Raw genomic sequence first — 23,449 nt, 5'->3', positions numbered from 1 at the left:
TAGCAGACAAGTCGACAGACCTGCCACGCAAGTTTCCCTCGGATAAAATATTTGAAGCCATATCCTCCATGTTCCCAGATAAAGGGACAACAGAGGAACTGAAAGAAAAGTAAGACCATTATGTGATGATATGAAGAAATGAGTAGGGAGCATTATCTATATTGCTACATGTTTGTTCTTTCTGATACTGGGGACGTTCCTGAAATCTGTTGTACATATAGTGGATTGTAATTGTCTTAGTAAAGTTTGTGATATGAAAACCACTATGATTAGTTGCCATTGATTACAGAACCTTTTTCATAGATTCTGGATGTGCTTCGTACAGTTGCAATACATTTGAAAAAAAAATGACCTTAAGCCCCACACACTAAGTGATAGTTTAAATGATATCGCTCATGGTTTTTCTTTTCTGAGTGATATCGTTTAAAATGCCACTTGTGTATGCTAAAGATCAGCAAGGATGCACGCTCCTGTGGGTCATTAACGATGCCCCTCATCCAACATGTACCGATGACAGAGCACGATGTTAAGTCCTCTGCTTCCTCCTATCGGTATATGTGTATGCATTTGCGGATGCTGCATGGTCCCCACTTCAGCCAAAATAGCGGGGTACACACACACACGTCCGCCTTACCTGTTCCTCCACTGTCGGCGGCCATGTTCCTGTAGGCACATATGTATGCGGCTACAGAAACATGGCCGGCGGCCTCCACGGCTACGTGGAGGGGGGCCCGGCCGCCTGTTCCCTCTGGCAGTGACAGACACTGGGTGGGGACGTCATGACGATGACGCCGCCCGCCCATGCGTCTGTAGAGAAGTAGGAGCAGGCAGGGAAGCTGGACCGGGAGTCGGGGACAGTGTGGCCGCAGCAAGCAGTGAAGAAAAGCTGGAAGCCGCAGGACAGACGGAGAAACAGTAAGTGAGGATGAGGATCACACTCACAATAAAAAATATATATATATCTGCTGTTTCCTGAGGTGTCCCCATGTATAATAATAATAATAATAATGCCATGACACCACAGGCTGCTCCTCCTGTGTAATCATTTATGTGTCATGGCATTACTTTTATTATATTATACAGGGGGAGCAGTCTGTGGTGTCATGGCATTATTATTATACAGTGGTAGCAGCCTCTGGTGTCATGGCATTCATTTTATATTATACAGGGGGAGCAGCTGATAACGTAGCTTACATAAGGAAAGCAGCCACGCGCTGCGCTGAGAACAGCTAGAGCGGCACGTGCACAGTATACACAGAGTCTGGCAGACTGCCAAGTTTCAAAGTTTCACTGTGCGCACGGTGGCGCCGTGAAACTACACAAGTACCGAGAGGGGTTCTCCACTGCCTGAGCTTGGAGAGTACATCTGGTTCAGGCCTGGTGAGCTGGCTCTCCATAGGGCATTAGCAGGACTTGGGTTACCCATTCACCCTTATCCCATGTTGCTCCTGAGACCAATCCTGGTCTGAACTTAGGTTGGTTTTCAGGGTTACTCAACCCGGGTCTAGATTTCACTCTAAGGTGTACAGTGGGCTGGTTACTGTCAAAATAAAAGCACTTTTGAGCTAAAACACCCAAAAGAGTGTGCTTGGCCACGTGACACGCCCATGTTCCTCAATGTGCTTACGAATATGCTTGGGCTCTTTGCACACTGAATGGATGCCATGCGCTTGCGAACAGCATCTATACCCCATACCTCCCAACATGACCCTCTCCAGGAGGGACACCATGCTCTGCTCCTGCACTTTCTTCTTAATGTAGAATCAGCTTCAATAACCTGGGAAATTGCTGTAAGAGGGTTATAATAGACATAGGGAGAGATTTAGGAAAGCCTGGAAAGCGAGATAAAGTACAAACCAATTAGTTGTCCTTTTCAAACAGCCTGTAAAATGAAAGAAGCAGGTTGGTTGTTAATTTATCTCTCTCTCTCTGAGGTTTGATACATCTCTCCGTTTATCCTGTTGCAACCAGATGAGAAAAGAATGTAAATAGTAGAAATGATTTGTAGTAGGCAAGTGCCACATCCTGCATTGCACCCCATATAAGATTAAAAATGTCCCCCAAAAGTGGATATAAAGGAAAACACATAACGGTGTATATGGTATTTTCCCATTTATTTATATATTGGTCATCAAGCTGGAGTACTCGAGTGTCTTCTAAATTCCGCTGTGCTTTAGATTACTACGTTTGTTTCATTTTGGTTACTTCCATGTTTCTATTTTCCTCACCATATGTGTGTTCTAAAATATATAAATATATATATATATATATATATATATATATCTCTATATATATCTCTAGATATATATTTCTATAATTAAAGCTGCTCTGTAGCAATGTAGACTTGTAACTACAATTCCCATAAACCAGAAAGGTACTTGATGTAATGCTTCCAGAGTAGCATTGTACATTCCAGATTATCTACATCTGCTTATGTGCACAGTATATTTGTCAATGCCAGGTAATTGCCATCTCTGCAAAATCTCAAGGCTGCCACTAATGAAGCAATTAATCTCCACTTGTATTGGTTAATACTGTAACTTCCAGAAAGGACCTTCCAGTATTTATAATTTGTGTACAACTGAACACACAAAAAGTAAATCTGGTGTATGTTGCTCCCTTCTTAACGTGCCTTGTAACAAATGTGTGCACAGATGTGTCCTCACATCTAGGCTCTTATTCAGATCTGATTGCTGTACAAATTTGTTCTCAAAATGGGCAAAACCATGTGCACTGCAGGTGGAGTAGATTTAACATGTGAGTTAAATTTGGGTAGGGTGTGTTGAAACTTAAATCTAAATTGCAGTGTAAAAATAATGCAGCCAGTATTTACCCTGCACAGAAATAAAAATAACTCACACAAATCTAACTTTTGAGAACAAATTTGTACTGCGGTCAGATATGCAGTGGGAGATGCCTGGCATACACACAACTCCATTAGTGGGTGGTTTGTTTTTGCCAAAAGTTTTATCTTAGTCACATCGCATTGCGACTAGGATGCAGCTGTAAACTGTGCGCCGATTAATCTGAATGTGGAGCTTTATACCTTGTGTGAATGAGTCTGTATATGGAGCACGATGGAACTTGACATGAACAAAATCTATGGCTGCTGCAGTGTAGCACTTCCAGATGCAGATTCAGATACTCCGTCATGAATAGAGATCTGTTGCGATCAAAATTTTTGACATGGCATGTTATGAGGGGCTGCTTGGTACGGCTTCAGCAAAGATGTTTGATGACAAATCTGTACATTATTCTACTATTATACCCCCTTTACATCCCACTTTTATAAACCCGGTTATTGTCGAGTCACAGTGCTGTGTGAAAGCACCAAAGTGAATAACTTAGGTTAACCAACCCAGCTATCCAACCCGGCTTCATTGTAAAAGGTGTCATCCGGGTCGTACACAGGTTCAAAATCCCGGGTTCACCTTCGGTTTCCAATATGAAAGCGGTATAAAGGATTGTGTAACCTATAGTGTACTGGCAATGATGTGATCAGCGTGTCCCTACAGTTTCAGTACATGGATTGGTTTCTCAGGAAGTCTACCAGCATCAAGCATTGGATCCTAATTTTTTTCATGAGCATCAAAACCGATATCTCCAGTAATACACAGAACATTGTAGCCGTCAGAAGCTGAAAGGGGCTGTGGTTTCACCTCCGTTTTTTTTCATGGACGGTCTCTGATACTTTCAAGTTAAAGTGCCATATTGCACACATAACTTTTAAAGGCTTGTTAGCTCCTATCTGCTTCTGATTTAGTTTTTTTTCAAGTAAATGGATGTAAAACACGGTTAACCCCTTCCCGACATTTGACGTATATATACGTCATGGCCGGGATGTACTTCCCGACACATGACGTATATATACGTCATGACTTTAAACTGTCCCCGCGTCTATAGACGCGGTGACAGTTTAAACATGTCTGCTGTTCCTGACAGCAGACATGTCCCAGCATGTCCAGGGGCGGCGGCGATGCCTCCCCCACCGTCGGCGATCGCTGTGATTGGCTGTTCACAGCCAATCGCAGCGTTTTCCTGTGTTACCGGCGAATATGACGCTCGGTAACACAGGTGTCAATCACCGCCGGGTGGGAGGGGGCGTGAGGGGGTCACCGGTGATGACCACACCTCACCCCACCTGCCCCCAAGGCTGTGATTGGTCCGTCGGACCGACGGACCAATCACAGCCATAGCGCGTTATTTAAACTAACGGTGACTGCGCTGCAGACGCCATTCCGGTCTGGAATTGCGTGCAGAGCGGTCACCGGCCAATCTGTCGTGATATACATACCTTATCCTTGCCTGATACTTGCCTGATACTTACCTGATCACCGCTGGTAGCGTGCTGCCAGCAGCTGGATGCTTACTGGATCTTGTCACTTCCTGTGTGCTGCTACTGCAGTGTCATAGAGTGACAGATAGTGAGAGATAGTCAGAGATAGTGACAGAGACTGATAGAGAGTGCTATATTTTGTGTCTGCTGCACCCCCTTTTGTGCTGATCAGTATATCTGTGCTGATCAGCAACTTTTTGGGGGTGCAGGGGTTATTTTTTTTATATATATACCTGTCAGTTGCACCAAAGCTTGTGCTGCCTGTGCAACTGACTGCTGCCCCCCCTTTTGTGCTGATCAGTATAAATTAACTGATCAGCAACTTTTTTGGGGTCCAGGGTTTTTTTTTTTTATATATATACCCTGTCAGGTAGCACCCACAGTTGGGTGCCTGCTGCCCCTCACTGCTAATCAGTGTTGCATCACTGATCTGCAGTTTTTTGTTTTTTTTTGGAGAGTGCAGTGGGGTTTTGTTTTTACACCCACGTTGCTTTTGTGGGTGTCCTGTGGCCGCTGAGCGCTGATCAGTGACGTACATCACTGAACAGCATTTTTGGCACAGGGTTGATATAATTTTTTTTCTGCAGTTTTTTTAAATTGTTTTTTTTTTTTGGAGAGTGCTGTGGTTTATTTTTTTTAAATTGTTTTTACACCCACGTTGCTTTTGTGGGTGTCCTGTGGCCGCTGAGCGCTGATCAGTGACGTACATTACTGAACAGCATTTTTGGCACAGGGTTGATATAATTTTTTTTTATGACCCCACGTCATCATTTGCTAGGTGGACCCCTGTAGATGCAGTAGAGATGATGACGTTTTGGGGTCTGGTGTTACATATGGGCATAGTAAAAAAGCCAGAAATTAGGCAATATTGGAGTACAGATGTTCTGTACAGCACCCCACTTTACCGTATGGCCATGGCTCGGACTCATTTTGAGACAATCCTTAAATTTTTACATTACACCGATAATGCACAGTGCCCACCCAGAGATGATCCCACCTTTGACCGGCTATTCAAAGTCAGGCCGGTCATTGATCATTTCAGTGCCAAATTTGCAGAGATGTACATCCCTAAAAAATATATTTGTATCGACGAGTCCCTTATACATTTTAAAGGAAGGGTTAAATTCCGCCAGTACCTTCCCAATAAGAGGGCAAGGTATGGCATAAAAATGTATAAGCTGTGTGAAAGCACCTCAGGGTACACCCACAGGTTTAGGGTATATGAAGGGAAGGACTCAAGAATTGAACCGCCAGAATGCCCCCCCTCCCTCGTAGGTGTTAGTGGAAAAATTGTCTGGGATTTAGTGCACCCCTTCCTGGATAAAGGTTATCACCTCTATGTGGTTAACTTTTACACTAGCATCCCCCTGTTTAAGGCCCTTGGTTCAAGAGGTACAGCAGCTTGCGGTACTGTGCGCAAGAACCAAAGAGGCCTCCCAAAAACGCACGTTGCCCAATTACTGAGAAGGGGTGAAAGCAGGGGAATATGCACCGAAAATATGTTGTTGGTCAAATATAAGGACAAGAGGGATGTCCTTATACTGACAACAATTCATGGAGACAGTACCACCTCCGTCCCTGTACGAGGTACCAGTACCCACACCTCAAAACCTAATTGTATCCTAGATTACAATAAGTACATGGGCGGAGTGGATCTTTCAGATCAGGTACTGAAGCCGTACAGTCCCCTGCGGAAAACAAAAATCTGGTACAAGAAGCTGGCCGTGTATATCATCCAGATGCCACTGTATAACGCTTACGTGCTATTCCGTTCTACCAGCCAGAGGGGGACATTTATGCACTTTCAAGAGGAAGTCATAAAGGGCCTAATATTTGGGAACCAGCAGGCAGAGGGCCCCAGTACTTCTAGTACTGGCCCCCGTATTGTACCAGGGCAGCATTTTCCTAACGAAATCCCCTCCACTGCAAAAAAGGGCAGGACACAAAAAAGGTGCAAAGTTTGCTATAAAAAGGGAATAAGAAAGGATACTATTTTCCACTGTGAAACTTGCCCCGACAAACCCGGCCTATGTATAAAGGAGTGTTTTAAAATATACCACACATCTATGGATTATTAGGTTAATCATTTCACCGTGCTTCGGGGGTCTTGCTAATGCCACATAGCACCCACCATTCATTCCACCACAATCTGAGCTGCAAAATCCAAAAATCACTCCTTCCCTTCTGAGTCCTGCCATGCACCCAACTGGTATTTTTTGGTCACATATGAGGCATTGCCATACTCGGGAGAAATTGGGGCACAGATTTTGGGGTGCTTTTTCTCCTTCATACCTTATGAAAATGAAAAATTTTGAGCCAGAACTGCATTTTTGTGTAAAAAAATGTAATTTTTCATTTTCACAGCCCAGTTGTACCAAAATTGGTGAAACCCCTGGGGGTTTGAAATGTACACTATACCCCTAGATGAATTCCCTGAGGGGTATAGTTTGCAAAATGGGGTCACTTGTGGGGGCTTCCACTGTATTGGTGCTTTGGGGGTCTTGCTAATGCGACATAGCACCCACCAACATTCCACCAGAATCTGTGCTGCAAAATCCAAATATCACTCCTTCCCTTCTGAGTCCTGCCATTGTTTGGTCACACATGAGGCATTGCCGTACTCGGGAGAAATTGGGGCACAGATTTTGGGGTGCTTTGTCTCCTTCATTCCTTGTGAAAATGAAAAATTTTGAGCCAGAACTGCATTTTTGTGTAAAAAAATGTAATTTTTCATTTGCACAGCCCAGTTGTACCAAAATTGGTGAAACCCCTGGGGGTTATACCCCTAGATGAATTCCCTGAGGGGTATAGTTTGCAAAATGGGTCACTTGTGGGGGGGGGTTCCACTGTATTGGTGCTTTGGGGGTCTTGCTAATGCGACATAGCACCCACCAACATTCCACCAGAATCTGTGCTGCAAAATCCAAATATCACTCCTTCCCTTCTGAGTCCTGCCATTTTTTGGTCACACATGAGGCATTGCCGTACTCGGGAGAAATTGGGGCACAGATTTTGGGGTGCTTTGTCTCCTTCATTCCTTGTGAAAATGAAAAATTTGGAGCCAGAACTGCATTTTTGTGTAAAAAATGTAATTTTTCATTTTCACAGCCCAGTTGTACCAAAATTGGTGAAACCCCTGGGGGTTTGAAATGTACACTATACCCCTATATGAATTCCCTGAGGGGTGTAGTTTGCAAAATGGGGTCACTTGTGGGGGGGTTCCACTGTATTGGTGCTTCGGGGGTCTTGCTAATGCGACATAGCACCCACCAACATTCCACCAGAATCTGTGCTGCAAAATCCAAATATCACTCCTTCCCTTCTGAGTCCTGCCATGCACCCAAATGGTATTTTTTGGTCACATGTGAGGCATTGCCGTACTCGGGAGAAATTGGGGCACATATTTTGGGGTGCTTTGTCTCCTTCATTCCTTGTGAAAATGAAAAATTTTGAGCCAGAACTGCATTTTTGTGTAAAAAATGTAATTTTTCATTTTCACTGCCCAGTTGTACCACAATTGGTGAAACCCCTGGGGGTTTGAAATGTACACTATACCCCTAGATGAATTCCCTGAGGGGTGTGGGGTCACTTGTAGGGGGGTTCCTAACTTTTAGCACCTCATGGTGCCTAAAAAATAATCTCATAAAAAGGAGGCTCCAAAATCAAGTAGGTGCTCCTTCTATTATGAAGCCTGTGGTTTGGTCAACGTGCACACTAGGGCCACATATAGGATATTTATGAAAACAAAAGAATTGGGGGAATCAATTTTTAGTCACATTTCTCTAGTAAAATCTACTGTGTTCCTTAGAAAAATGTATTAAAATTGCAAATCTGCCAAAAAAAATGAAATTTTGAATTTTCACCTACACTTTGTTTTAATTCCTGTGAAACACCTAAAGGGTTAACAAACTTCCAAAATGCTGTTTTGAATACTGTGAGGGGTGCAGTTTTTGAAATGGCATCATTTATGGGGGTGTCTCACATACAAGTCCCTCAGTCACATCAGAACTGAACTGGTTCCTAAAAAAATCAGAGTTTGACATTTTCTTGAAAATTTGAGAATTTGCTATTCATATTTTAAGCCTCCTAGTGTCCAAAAAAATTAAAAGGATGTTGAAATAATGATGGAAACATAAAGTAGACATATGGTCTATGTTAGTTATTAACTATTTTGAGTGGTATGATTATTTGTCTCACAAGCAGAAAATTTAACATTTTGAAAATTGCTAAATTTTCTATTTTTTTATGACATTTTGGTATTTTTCACAAAAAAACACAGACTGTATCGACCCAAATTTACCACTAACTTGAAGTACAATGTGTCACGAGAAAACAATCTCAAAATCACTGGGATAAGTAAAAGCAAAAAAAAGTTATCCCCACTTAAGTGATACCTGTCAGATTTGAAAAAAAGGGCTCTGTCAGGAAGGCAAAAACAGGCTGCGGCGGGAAGGGGTTAAATAGCTGCTGTTGAATCCCTATAAACTATATTAACGTAAATGTAAAAAAATAAGATATTTTTTGTTTTTACCTTTTTCAGATACAAGGAATTAACAGAGCAACAGTTACCTGGGGCTCTACCTCCAGAGTGCACCCCCAATATTGATGGACCAAATGCAAAATCTGTGCAGAGGGAGCAGAGTCTTCATTCATTCCATACTCTGTTCTGTAGGCGATGTTTCAAATATGACTGTTTTTTGCATCGTAAGTGCAGTTCTTACTGGGCCATATGTAAACTCTTTGGTGCTATAAAAGTTACTTAAGTTATCTAATTTTAAACTGCTCAAAATTCTGCACCATAATAAATAAAATTGTCAGTATTGTTGTAGGAAATGTGCATTTGTCAGTATTGTTGTAGGAAATGTGCATTTAGAAGCTGTACACACAGTAGTTATTGAGCCAAAGCTGACTCCGGCACTGCTCTTAGCATGGATAGGACTGCAAGTCTATAATGTTATGAGCAGTATCCAATTGCCTTTGATCACCAAGCGCGACTACAGTGTTTTATCAGGGATTTTGTTTTGTCTTGCTGAAGCAGGGTAAGCAAAATCCCCAAAAACAGAGCTACAGTGCTAAAAACAAACACAGGTGTCGCTGGACCTGTGGGTTTTTGGGGTGCAGTGTGTGTGTTTTTTATGGGGTGATGTAATTAGATTGCCCGATTAAAAAGCATTGAAGGAAAAAAAAAAAAGCATAGTTCTGATAATTGGCTAAAGAGGAACTGATGAAATTAAGGAAATCCTGATTACCCGTAAAAAGTGCTTGTAACATAGGGCCTTATTCTAGTTCACTCTTTCTGACAAAAATCCTTCTTAGATGGACAAATCCATGTGCACTGCAGGTGGGGCAGATGTTACTTGTGCAGAGAGAATTAGATTTGGGTGGGGTTTTACTTCAAAGTGAGATCTATATTGCAGTGTAAAAATAACGCAGCCAGTATTTACCCTGCACAGAAACAAATTAACTCACTCATATCTAATTCTCTCTGCACAAGTTACATCTGCCCCCCTGCAGTGCACATGGTTTTGTCCATCTAAGGAGGATTTTGTCAGAGTGAACTAGAATAAGGCCCATAGTTCCACAAATCAGGACTCCCACAGAATGAATACTGCAAAAAACCTGTGTTAAAAGCCACATTACTGGGTAGAACTGCTTTACCCGGCAATTTTAATACAGTAGTTGTAGTTGGCGCTCACTGCTTGAGTAGCTATACTCTGTGTGGGTGCTGCTGGTTACAGGTGAGGAAACCTTCCTCATGGAGAATAGATAATGACAAAAATAGGGATTTTGTAACCTGCACTCCTAAAGTATACCATTCAGTATGGTGAATGTGTTTGTTTCACATAGGAAACTGGTGATGTTAATTCAGATGAATGTTGCCCCACAGTATATGTTAATGAATGTGCTGAGAGTGCTGTTTGCATAAAAAGGCTTTTATTAATCAAAAATAACCCAAAGGATTGGGGTGGGGGCTGAGAAAAAAATATGTCCCATGTGAAACAAACACATTCACCATTATTATACATGTCTAGAGATGCGTTTTATTTCCTTTGAGCTATATGAATTGTGCTCTTTTTGCTGTCAGCGGTCAATAAATAATTTCCCCTTAATGTCTAAAACAGCTTTTCATGCCACTCCGAACACCTACAAAAGAAAAAATAATGAAGGTGCAAATGATGGAAAACCTTGTGGACCTCACTGTTATCAACTTCTGGTAAGTGGTTTCTGATTGTTATCCAGTCTGTGGAGGGTTAAACTTGCCCATATACACACTCTCACTCTTATCTATAGTCCTCTGTGTGTCACAGGATGTGTTTTATCAAGTCAAGGTTAAGGCTTATATTAGATGTACATACAGGAAAGCTATTTACCGGTACTTATTAACTCTTTACAAATCTCTTCATCCTTTTTATTTATCGTTTTCTCTGTAGAACTGAATGTTCTAAAGTACTTAGATTCATTTTATAATAGTTGATAACGGAATAATGAATATTTTATTGAATGGGATATTTTACTAAATGTTTTGATTGACACATAGCTACAGAATATGCAAGTGCAATTACAGGTTATTTTTAATGCAGCTGTTCATACAATTCTGCATGAAAAGTTCAAATGCAAAGCTTTTACTAAAGTGTACTCCAGATGGCATTCAGGGAGATTGTGTAAGTGACTACCTTTCCTGACCTGAGTGCTGGGAGTCATCTGTGGTATTTATCGGGCCTGCCTTCCCTTCCTTATCCCAGTAACTTGGACTGAAGCTGCCCTATTGGATATCTGCCTTGTATTGGGAGGGGGCTGCTTTGTATATATTTAGTTGCACAACTGTTTGTTGCATATAATTAAACTTAAGATATTTTGTGTACATTGATTTGTGATTCATAGAATATTTTTTTTATTGTATGTATGAAATGTGATGTAACCATTTCCTTTGATATAGAAGAGGAACTTGTGTGTGGGAATGGGTTTCTTTTAATTATTGTAGAATAAGAAGTCTTAATGCAAGCATAGTTTTAATCTTTGTAAGTTGTCAGTTCCTCTCTAACTCCCATGACTCTTTACTAGCCGAGTTATTGCAGGGGATCATGGGATCATATGTTTTTGACAGCTGCTGAAGACCCCACAGTCTCTTCAAAGGTATGCATGATCATTGCTGTTATATCCCTATAAGAATACAGTTTTTATTATTTTTTGGAAAATTAAATTTGCACCATTTTCACTAAGGGAACTTTTTTCTGTAGGAGGGAGCAAAGGAATTTGCTGCAGCATTGACAGCAGAGAGGATAAAGACTCCACCAAAACGCCCAGGTGGCCGTCGAAGAGGTAGACTTCCAAACAGCACCAGCAGACCTAGCACGCCAACCGTGAATGTGTCAGAAGCCAAAGACACAGATAGCGACAGGGAAGCTGGCACTGAAACAGGTGGAGAGAGCAATGATAAGGAGGAAGAAGAGAAGAAAGACGAGACCTCAAGCTCTTCTGGCAAGTGACTTAACAGAATACGATTTCATCTGAGGGAGGTTTTATGTACTGCTGAGTACTAACTGATGTCAAACTTTCACTTGGTCTTGTAGAAGCAAACTCTCGCTGCCAAACACCAGTCAAGATGAAGCCAAATATTGAGATCCCTGAGAATGTAGATTGGAGTGGAGCTGAAGCCTCTTTGTTTAGAGTCCTCATTGGAACCTATTACGACAACTACTGTGCAATTGCAAAGCTGATTGGCACAAAGACATGTCGGCAGGTAATTCTGTCTCCCTCAGCGTTAAGTCAGTTTCTAAGGCCATATGATCTTTTTTTTAGTCTGTAATGGTAAACCATAGGAGAAATTTAGATGAGCTTATTAGTGTGTTCTTATTACATCTGGGAACTCTCGAGGCCTGATCCGGAGACTTTGGTTTATATATACATCTTACATTTTATGGCATATTTCTCTGGCTTGCCTTTTAAGTCTCTCACTCTAGAACACCCCCGAAAAAGAAAAAAAAAACCTACCTGTATAGTTCCCCCAACAATTTGTTTAATTCAATTATCTTAGCTTTGCTCTGATTCCCCCAGAAAGGAGTACATGGTATATCTATTGCAGGTGTACGAGTTCAGAGTGAAGGAATCTAATATCATAGCTCCAGTCCTTGAGGAGGATGTAGACACACCACCAAGGAAGAAGAAACGGAAACACAGGTCACCTTTTTATTCTGATTTGTCTTTGTATCCCTAGCTGTACGGAAGGAGGTTTTCTTAGGCCTCGATCGCTGATAAATACCAATTAGATGAATAAGTATTTGTTAGATTAGAAAAGTGCTTGTGCTAAGAAAAACCACAACGTCTACTAAAGTGTAATTAATCGCATTAGAGAGAGCTGTATTAATGGTGCTTAAGACTCTTCCATTCCCTTTCAACAACCATTACTTCAAGCAGTCTAAATGATGGAATTGAACTGTTGTATTGTGGTGTTATGATGGTCTTTTTTTTATTTTTTTTAAATACAAATGAAATACATATCTTTTTAGAAAAGGATTAGTTCTGTGTCATAGTGAGGGATCTTGTCTCTCCCCCTGCTTTTAATTTAGTCCTCATTTCATAGCAAACAATTGAACACTGAAGAATATGCAGGGAATACATTTGTTTTGTTGCTAGCACAGTCTCCAAAATATTTTCCTTTGTATGTTGTTTTGTTGACTAACCCTTTGAGTGCTTAAATCTGTGATGGTGTGTACACGCGGTAGATATGCCGTGCTATGCGAGTCCCGATACGATCAGATCATATCGGAACTCGCATAGCACAGCATGCATGCAGTGGCACAATTTGGACTATATAGTCTTGGCTGCCCTCTCTATTTGACCACCGACTTACACTCACATAGGAGCGCGCATCGGCTCGCAAGCCCTAAAAAAGCATACAATCACCATGCGATATGGCTTCCGATGTTCACTATATCGGCAACATCGGAAGCCATATCGCATCTATGAGAGATGTGCAAGATATTGCTAAAAATGTCAGCGTTGCTCACATTTGTTATATAAAGTCAAATATAAAATGTGTGAAATAAGATTTAATTTCCTATATAAAGAAAACCTTACAGGTCATTATGATGCATAAAAGGGTTTGCTTAGCAATTTTCCCACCTATTTTGGCAAATTCACTTGGCACTCAAAGGATTACTGTGCTTCAAATAATGATGTGTATACCTTGAATGCAAGCCATGTATGCCCTGTGTCTCTTTTCTATGCATTTTGTACAGGTGGCAAACCCGATTTTGTAGATTCTGGTGCAACTATAAAAAAATTGTATGTTACTGCTAGTAATCGATGCCATCAGATATTAGTTTTCATCAATACAGAGGAGATTGGATTAATGAGGAAAGAAAACATGATTAATTTTTGGGTGTAATACCTGTTTAAGCCACAGTGTTCTACAAACCAGGATGTACTTTGGCTTTTAAATACCATATATTTACATTGTAGCAATTGCACTTTCTGCTGTGTGACCTCTCTTATTTGAGTAGGATGTCCAGATTAATTTGTTTTTATTCTTTTTGATGCTAGCTGATAAACAAAAGAATGTTATTTTGAACCGAATTCCATTAATTCCCCAATGGGAAATTGTTTTAACAGGCTGTGGGCTGCTCACTGCAGGAAAATACAGTTGAAAAAAGGTTTGTATATAGTTTGTGAGCTTATTTTACATATATAAACCTCTGTGATGGTCTACTTTCTTATGACTGGATAATATAACATGCACAGGCAAGTTCTCTAGACTGCATTATCGTGTTGGAGGGGAATTGTCATATCTCACCCATGATCGCCCTGACTACCTGAAAATAGACTAGCTACTAGTTATGTTATTGATTACCATTATGAAAATGTCAGTCTAGTACTTTTATTGGTACTTGTGTATTAGCAGGGCGCCCAATAAGCAATTTGCTTAGTTCTGCGTAAGAATCTTTCCTATGTAATTTAATCACTGCTCTCTTGGCCCCGGTGGATCACATCGTATGTATCGTATGCGATTTTATAGGCTGCGATGCCATTACATTTATTATACACTTCTATGAGATTTAGGCACCCTCCCCACTGTGCACTCCACCCCGCAGCGTGTTGAGTGGCGGCGGAACACGTCCTCCCGACCTTTTCATACCCCCACTATCCACGTTATCGTGGAGTTGATTTTATATAGTGTGGCAAGCGGAGCGAGCCACCGAGCCAGAAGCATGGCGAGTGGACGCGGAATACATGTAAAATAATCTGCGGGGCTTGCTGCGTTTGTCACGCTTCGGGCTCGATGGCTTGCTACTCTCGCCACACTATAAAATCAACTCCACGCTAACGTGGATAGTGGGGGTATGAAAAGGTCAGGAGGACGCGTTCCGCCTCCCCTCGGGGTGGATAGTGGGTGCCTAAAACCTCATTGCGATTGGCCGGGGCAAGAGAGCAGTGAATAAATTACATAGGAGCATCGCACGGCACTAAAACGGCGCAATGCGATTTCCCTACGCTAGCGTACGTATGCTAATTGGGCGCCCTGCAAATACACAAGTACCCTTTTATTATGAATATGTCTTTGAGCTTTTCTTTTTATCACTTCCAGAGATGATTTGGTTTTACATTATTCTATGTGGGGGAAATGCCACTTATTACAAATAGGTTATTTTATGTATATCCTTAATCCGAACTAAAATGGCTACATGGACTGATAGTCACAGTGTAAATATAATCGAATCCCACCTTGGAGCAGTGCTTTCCCATGTAATATCTCCTGTCTGTCTTAGTGTATAATATATGTACAGCCATTGCCTTCTACTTGGATGAAGTAATCTGCAGGCATTGGGTGGTTTTTGTTTAAGCAGCCAATAATTAATTCAATAAGTAAATATTTATTGTATGTATGTGAGTATATAGATAGATATATAGCGGCACTCACTGTCTTGTTTGTAAGGGAAAACACATCCCAGCCCTAATTCAGTGTTGCACTGTTGTATTTGAAGATTGGCCAAGATGTCTTCCAAAATGTCCACAATGCACGGGGAGAATAGAACTAGTCTGTATGATCTCTTGCAATCCATTTGAAAGCTGCATTTTCCATTTGCTTAATAATGAAAAAGAAAGGACATTGGTCCTCTAATAATCCCACAATAATATGTCTGGGCAGAAAATGGCACTTGCTGTGGCATTTGGAGGCAGCACCTGGGGTATTGCCCCCATTTCGAAGGCATGTATGGTCCATGGTCGCCAATGTCAGGGCGCAGGTCCTCTCCCCCAACCCCCCCCCCCCCCCCCCCAGGCTGTGAGGCATGTTACATGTATCAATGTGGCTATTTTAGTTTATAAAAACAATTGTATGTATGACTTTAATGATATATTTGGTTGAGTGGGTCTACCTGCTTAATTTAATTTTCTCTGTTCCAGATGGCTCCTCTAATCATGTTTACAATTACCAGCCTTGCGATCACCCCCGCCAGCCCTGTGACGGCTCCTGTCCCTGTGTGATTGCACAGAATTTCTGTGAGAAGTTTTGCCAGTGTAGCTCTGAGTGTAAGTTGCATGCCTAAAGAGATTACGTATCGAAGGCTGTAAAAGTAATGTTATGTAGGTGGAGACCTATTACTTGTTTTATGTAGTCTACTTTTATTTTTTCATTTGACATGCTTTCATTTTGTTTATTTGGACATTGTATCCTACTAACAGACTCCTATCCATGCAGGCCAAAACAGATTCCCTGGATGTCGCTGTAAAGCACAGTGCAACACCAAGCAGTGTCCTTGTTACCTCGCTGTGCGGGAGTGTGACCCAGACCTGTGTCTCACCTGTGGGGCTGCTGATCACTGGGACAGCAAAAATGTGTCGTGCAAGAACTGCAGCATTCAGCGGGGATCAAAGAAGGTTAGTACCACAGGCACATCATGTTAGTGTTGCCGCTTTTTATGTTAGTTGAGGGACTTGACGGTTAAGTTCTCAGCTAAAATAATTTGCGGACACTCTCCTGCAGGGGTACCTCCTCGCCCCCAAGGCCATTTTATGATATTGGGGGGTCCAGGGCCAAAAAAACAATGGGGAGACCTATAAACATGCCAAACCTATAGGGGGAGTCAGGATAGTAGATTGCATCCAGTGTTTGAGAGCAGAGCAGTAATAATGTTTTTGGGGCTCCCTTCCACTATTACAAATTACACTATTTACTAGTTATGGTTCAGAGTCCTAAGACTACACTGGACAATTCACCTGAAATTTGGGCTCTCTTTCTGCAATTCCGGCGATTAGTCACAGGAAAAGAGCCAAAATTGCAGGTGAAAGACAAAATGTCTATTGCAATGCGCGGTTCCATGGGCATTGCACAAGCAATCTCTTTGATTGCTTCTTAGCCGGGTAGGCTTGGCTGGGATCACATTTGGTATATCACATGCAAAAGAGGGGGGGGGGGGGGGGGGGGGGAGGGGGAGGAATCAATGTGCCTGTCTGACAAAATCGTATGTGCCTGATGTGTAGGACACAATCCACAATCCCTTGCCATTGGGTATAACCAAGAGATTGGATGAGATTAAACCTCCTGCACATAGGATAAATCTTGAGTCAATCAGGTTCAATTTGTTGAACAATAAGTTGAACAAGTGTAAGGGGGCCTTTACTGTATAATGGTCATTTTAGGTCAACAGCCCTTTTTAGCAATACTTAAGGTGTCTATACACTAGTACGATTTGGGCCTATTTTACCCGATCCTGACGCATCGGCCTGAGAAATCGCCCCCTCGGAACCGATGCATGTTCCCGTTGCACATCAGATCTGAAATAGAGGTCGCACCTGGTGCCCATCCAACCTCTGACTCAGCCCCTCTCCCGAGGGCAGTGAAGAGGGCTGCATGCGATCCTGCCACCCGGGAAGGTCACAGGCGGCATAGGAGGGGGAGGGGGCCAAACACTGCTGCGGTACCTTTATGAAGAGACGAACTGTAGGAGTCTTCTACACATTATTTAAGCTGCAGATTTTACAACCAGTGAAAAGATGATTAGATAAGTGACAATAATGTTGCCTTTCTCTTGGGTTAGAGGAATGTAACAAATACCCTGTCTTTGTTTGCCCCCCTCTTTCAATAACATTTGATCCTGCAGACTGATTTCATCCAATATTGGCAAAGAGGCAGAAGGCTAGGTAAGGCCTCTCCAGTTTTTGGATAAGATGCACGTGAATGGGCGATATGGCTGCCTTGACATAAGAGACGGTGCAGAGCGTGAGCTGGCCATTTCAAACTACATTTCTTCTACTACAATCATGAGACGCAGCCATGTTAGAGCAGGTCTCATTAATCTGTTTTTTTTTTATTTATTTTTTCCATGTTCTCCATGTCTTTGTGGCTCAGAAAGGGGAGGGAAATGCCATTGGATGTGTGCCTTGCAATAGGTGCAGTTTTGTGGTTTTTGCAGCTTATGCTTGCCATGTTCACGTACTCGAATGTATGTCTTGCACCTGTGAACTGCTTATGGCACAGTGAGGTGGGTTATGTAAACTGCATTAGTCATCGAGATTATTATTTTTTTTTATTATAATTTCCCCCTTTTTGCAAAAGTCTTTTTATTGCTGACATTACATTTAATCAGTTTCCTTCATGCACACAAATGCATATGTTTCATTTGTAACATAAGATCTCTGTTTTCATTAGCATTTGCTGTTGGCTCCATCGGATGTGGCTGGCTGGGGGATTTTCATTAAAGACCCTGTACAGAAGAATGAGTTTATTTCTGAGTACTGTGGAGAGGTACGTTGTGTATAAAATGAAACCAGGTCATCTGCATATGCAGGTATTCCTACTATACCCTTTTTTTTTGTTTTTTTTTTGTTTACTTCTATAGTTGTCTTTTTGAGTTTGTTTTATGTGACAAAGGTTGGCCACTTTTGCTAAGAAGGTATTTGGTAAACCTTTTAAGAAACCTTATGTACATTGCGGGAATCAAAGTACTCTTTATAATGGTCTCATGAGGGCTGTCCTGTCTCCACCATGCATGCACAGGGAGAGCCGGGGCATGCACCACCTTTCCAGTAGCTAGCAGTGTTAAGGGGCCTCTGCTGAGCAATGCAGATCAGTCAGCACACAGCGCTGCACAATGTGCGATGTGTCATTGGAGAACACTGGCTCTGACCGGTGATGGTACTAGATTTATCTAGCATGCTGGCTTGGCTGCACATTGCAAATGCTATGACCACTACACACTGAACGATGTAGGGGCATTTTCTAAGCGATCCAGTCAGATTGGTTAGATAATGCCCTGAAATCGCCCTGTGTGTAGGCCCCATTATGGCAGCAGGACAGACCCTAGCCAGAGAGGACATGCTGTGAATGGGTAAGGTAACTGTACAACTGCGGAAGGAAGGGTATAGAATGATGCAGAACAGGGGGATGGAGCAAGACAGGCGGGGTAGGAAACACAGAGGCCATGTGGCAAAACATAGTAGGTGTGATGTGGGTTGGAGCAGAACAGCAGGCACACTAAAGTAAACCAACACATACCATGTCCCTTTACTGATAGAATGTCTGAATGAATATTTGATGTGTAGAAGACAATAAGTATTGTGATAGTAACTATAAATGCCTATTCTGTATAACTTGGATTCCAAGAAAACATGATTGTGTTTTATGTTCAGATCATATCTCAGGATGAAGCAGATCGAAGAGGCAAAGTGTATGATAAGTACATGTGTAGCTTCCTGTTCAACTTGAACAACGGTAAGTCTTAAAAATGATATACATATCATTCCAATGTGTCTGCTCTACAATACTGATTAAACTGCATCCAGATTTTTGTTATGGACAACCATATTCAGATCATTCTAGGGATTGTCTATGGCAGAGGTTCTCAAACGCAGTCCTGAGGGCACCTATTAGTTCAAGCTTTAAGTATATCCATAGCTAAGCACAGGTGGCTAAATAAAATTGACTGCATTGCTAAATAAGTCACATGTGACCAAGTATGGATATACTTAAAATCTGCACTGGTATAGTGCCTTAAGGTCATGTTTGGGAACCTGTGGTCTATGGCAGTGTTTCTCAACCTCAGTCCCCAAGTACCCCCAACAGTGGACGTTTTCCAGGTCTCCACACAGAATGACAGGTGAAATAATTAGCTCCACCTGTGATCTTTTAAAATTTGTCAGTGAATGAGTGCACCTGCCAGATGACCTGGAAAACATGCACTGTTGGGGGTCCTTGAGGACCAAGGTTGAGAACCACTGGTCTATAGGGTGTTGATTTGGGCTTTGATTCTCAAACTCCGGGAATTTGAATTATGGTGTTTTTTTTTTTTTTTAACGGCTACACCTATATGCTTCTGCTTTATACTTTTGGGGTTTCTTGTATGTATACTATAGCAAAATTACCTTTTTAAGAGTGTACGTATCACCTTTTTGCATCAACTGCCCTCTATGGAGCAGTAGGATAATGCTCCTGCCAGCATTCTTTTGCGCTAAGCATGGTGTGCTTGGAATAGTGCAGTGTGGGAGATACTCAATAAAAACAATGTTGCCGCTGATAAGGCTACAATGATCAACACAGTCGCCTAAGAATCTTCTATATCTATCTATCTATATATATATAATCTCTATCACTGCGATCATACATTTTTCGTTCATACAATGTTTTGTTTTCTATTGACCGTTATCAAGCTCTGCTTGCTGCAGTCTCTGTCTGTTGTATTCTATTTAAAGTCCTCTGAGTGCCGCCGTACTCTGCGTCTATTTATCCAGTGTGGAAGCACCGTGGATGGCATCGGGGCCTACTATGTTATTACTCCAGAGTGCCGATCACTATAGATAGATAGATAGATCACACACTATATTACTTTGTCACATTGATCTTAGTGATGGAAAAACACTACATTTGAATTTCTTTATATCTATACAGCTGCCCGTGTTTCAAATCTATTTTTGACCACATTTCTTCCCTTATTGTCTGTTCTAGATTTTGTAGTTGATGCAACTCGCAAAGGCAACAAAATTCGTTTTGCAAATCATTCTGTGAATCCAAACTGCTATGCAAAAGGTAACTTTTATCTGCTCCTCTATGTGGTAATTCTGTACTTTTTATCCAGCAAAATCTACAACTGCTCCAGTGGCACTTAAGGTGTACACATGTTGGGATTTTGGCAGGAGATTTCGACTAGATAGTTAAAATTTCCTAGAAGGTTAGCCCAAATCTCCCAGTTTTTCTGCTGCTTAGATACCGACGCGAAGTCAGCAGCACAGTCCACAATTCAAATAGGGCAGCCACAGCAGCTACCAGTGAGTCAGTTTGGAATGGCAGTTAGTGGCAGTTGCTGTATCTTCCCTATTTGAATTTTGAACTGCACTGCAGACCCTCATCTGGACCATGCCCTGGAACCAAGTATAATAATTTTGTTGAAAAAAAAGACGGTACTTGTTTCCTAGCACGGCGCCCATTGCATACCGTACTTAGTGGTGTGAGATGCAATATTCCCATTAAATTAACAGGAGTGCTTGTACAATGAAATATCGCATAGCATTGAATGCCAGCAAATGGCATGCGATGCGATTTTTAATTGTACAAGCACCCTGATGGGTGCTTACAATGTTAAATGCACCCCCATTGTCAACGCCACCCCCACTATCAACGACAACCCGAAGCGCGGCGGTACACGACCTCCAACCTTTTCATACCTCCACTATCCACGTCGACATGGAGTTGATTTAAGATAATGTGGCGAGCCACCAAGCCCGAAGTGTGGCAAGCGGAATACGAGCCGAAGCATGGCGAGAGCAGCGAGCCCCGTGAGGGGACACGGAATACATGTAAAGTAATCGGCGTCCCCTCGCGGGGATCGCCACGCTTCGGGCCCGCTGCGCTCGCCACACTATCTAAACTCCACGCCGACGTGGATAGTGGGGGTATGAAAAGGTCGGAGGACGTGTAACGCCGCCCCTCAGGGGCTCGCTGCGCTCGTCACGCTTCGGGTTGGCATTGATAGTGGGGGTGGCGTTGACAATTGGGGTGCATTTAACATTGTAAGCACCCATCAGGGTGCTTGTACAATTAAAAATCGCATCGCATGCCACTATATTGCATACGATGCGATTGTATAAGATGTATTAAGATCAAAATCGGGGGCGCCGTGCTAAGAAACAAGTACCAAAAAGACTTATGAGAACAGATTTGTGACCTATAACACAGGAAAAATCTTACAGAAAACTTCTTAGTGCAATAAATGAAGCGCAATAAAAAATTTTGATTCATATATTGACTAAACTGCCAACCCGTGGAACGCAGCCCGAACCCTGCGCTACCATGCAAGCAGGTGTGTACACATCCGCTCACGTGCGGCTGCACGGAGAAAAAATGTATCCGATGGTCGCTCACTATCGAACGATTATTCCACACATCCGTATGAAAAGTAAGTCTATACTTTTCATATGGCCTCTTTCCGCCGAATTGGGAATGGGCGCTAATGTCATGTGAATTCAGCCACCTGCCCCAAACAGGCATTGGGCACGCATGCGTTAGAAGGGGTACGCCCAGCGTTTCTTTGGGAATGCCCATAAAATGCTTGACCGTTCCATGCGACCACCCCCTGTCAACCCATCATGTAGCGAATGCCCCAGCGAGTGTATAAATCACCGAAGGCGTTCACTTGGGGGGGTTTGCACATGCACAACTAAGCACATGCGCAGACCCCCACCATCAGGAACAAGGCCGAATTTGGACCTGTAGGTATTCAGGTCTGAATCGGCCCCTTAGTTGAAGGACCAGTATTGCCTAGCTGAGTAGGTCACAGCCAGACATGTGCAATGAGGAAACGGTCCCTGCTGCTTTCAGTGCAATGTGTATCTTCTATGCCCTTGATTTTGGTTTTTAATCTTATCCATAGTTATTGTTACCAAATTAGTTCTATACACAAAACAAACCAATAGCATCACAAACCACAATGTGATCCAGTTTTAATGTTCTATTTTCCTCTCATTTCAGTAATGATGGTGAATGGAGATCATAGAATAGGCATATTTGCAAAAAGAGCCATTCAAACAGGCGAAGAACTCTTCTTTGATTACAGGTACGTAATGTGAAAATTGCCATGAACTGCAGTGAAACAGAACTTAATGTGAACGACCTTCTATTTTACCAGCTTATGCAGTCATTGAGATTTCCTGTCCTCTCTTTGTAGATATAGCCAAGCTGATGCTCTAAAGTATGTGGGTATTGAGAGAGAAATGGAGATCCCGTGAATCACCAGCTACCTCCTCTTGCAACCCATGCCTTACCTTCTTCAGGAATTTCTAATACTGGCGCAATTTTAGCTACAAAGAAAAAGAAATGCGAGATGAAGTTCTACATCTAATGAGTACTGTACAAGTAATTTATAGAGATGAAAATCAGTTATTCTTTTTGCCAGCTGCAAAATGTTTTGTACCAGTGAACTTTTGGCAATAATGTATTGTGGTACATCTCCCACCTCAAATAAAATATACTTGAACTTCGTTACTTCCTGTATGACTGGCTTCATTCTTTTCTTCACCAAGACACAAAACCTTATTCTACACTTCTGTCATTAGTATTGGCTTACAGCTTTTATCTGTTAAGGTATTTGTATTGTTCCCCTAATTAAGGGCTTATACACCAGATACTTTGAGGTGTGTGTAATACAGACTTAATGCATCACTTATTTAGACTATTGTAAATATTGATGGTGCATTTATTATTTTCTTGAATACCACATCCAGATGTGCTAGTTCAGTGGTTCCCAAACTGTGCGCCTGGGCTCCCTGGGGTGCCTCAGAGCACATGCAGGGGTGCCTCGGTTTGGTGGTCTAGATCCAATTCAAATTATTTATGGTCAATGAAATAGGCAAAATCAGTGCTTGTGGCTTAGTTTTAAAATCTGTGGATAAACAGAAGTGAATTCTGACCCTCCCCACATAACTGGACCTAAGGATGACAAATAAGCACAACTTTTCTGACATTCTCGGTAGCAAACTTTGCACCTAGGGGTGCCTTGACAAATATTTTGATAATCTAGTGTGCCATGATGCAAAAAAGTTTGGGAACCACTGTGCTAGTTCATATGGAAAGGATGTGTATCATGAGGTCACCCACAGGAAGGTCAAAATGAATTAGGTTGCTAT

General features: G+C 42.1%; 1 protein-coding gene across 3 annotated transcripts in view; it reads left to right on the top strand.

Moving 5' to 3' along the window:
* The window catches only part of EZH2 (enhancer of zeste 2 polycomb repressive complex 2 subunit), a 60,818-nt gene extending 38,010 nt beyond the window's left edge, over positions 1-22,808 (top strand). Inside the window, exons 7-21 of one of the 3 annotated variants that reach the window (XM_083188548.1) lie at positions 7-109; positions 8,877-9,040; positions 10,459-10,550; positions 11,399-11,470; positions 11,575-11,815; positions 11,908-12,077; positions 12,420-12,514; positions 13,949-13,989; positions 15,740-15,865; positions 16,035-16,213; positions 17,985-18,080; positions 18,965-19,046; positions 20,277-20,357; positions 22,296-22,380; positions 22,492-22,808. In XM_083188548.1, the coding sequence (XP_083044674.1) occupies positions 7-109; positions 8,877-9,040; positions 10,459-10,550; positions 11,399-11,470; positions 11,575-11,815; positions 11,908-12,077; positions 12,420-12,514; positions 13,949-13,989; positions 15,740-15,865; positions 16,035-16,213; positions 17,985-18,080; positions 18,965-19,046; positions 20,277-20,357; positions 22,296-22,380; positions 22,492-22,552 (1,688 nt within the window). In that variant the 3' untranslated portion in view covers positions 22,553-22,808. Of the gene's footprint in view, positions 1-3; positions 110-8,876; positions 9,041-10,458; positions 10,551-11,398; positions 11,471-11,574; positions 11,816-11,907; positions 12,078-12,419; positions 12,515-13,948; positions 13,990-15,739; positions 15,866-16,034; positions 16,214-17,436; positions 17,477-17,984; positions 18,081-18,964; positions 19,047-20,276; positions 20,358-22,295; positions 22,381-22,491 lie in introns of those variants that run through there. The other 2 variants (XM_083188547.1, XM_083188549.1) reach the window with 2 other exon arrangements.
* Positions 22,809-23,449: the final 641 nt, after the last annotated feature.

This window comes from Crinia signifera, chromosome 5 (assembly GCF_055691185.1).
Source record: "Crinia signifera chromosome 5, ASM5569118v1, whole genome shotgun sequence".
Classification (NCBI taxonomy): Eukaryota; Metazoa; Chordata; class Amphibia; order Anura; family Myobatrachidae; genus Crinia; species Crinia signifera.
Note: the sequence above shows the minus strand (reverse complement) of the source record. Positions and strands in the feature narration are given on the sequence as shown.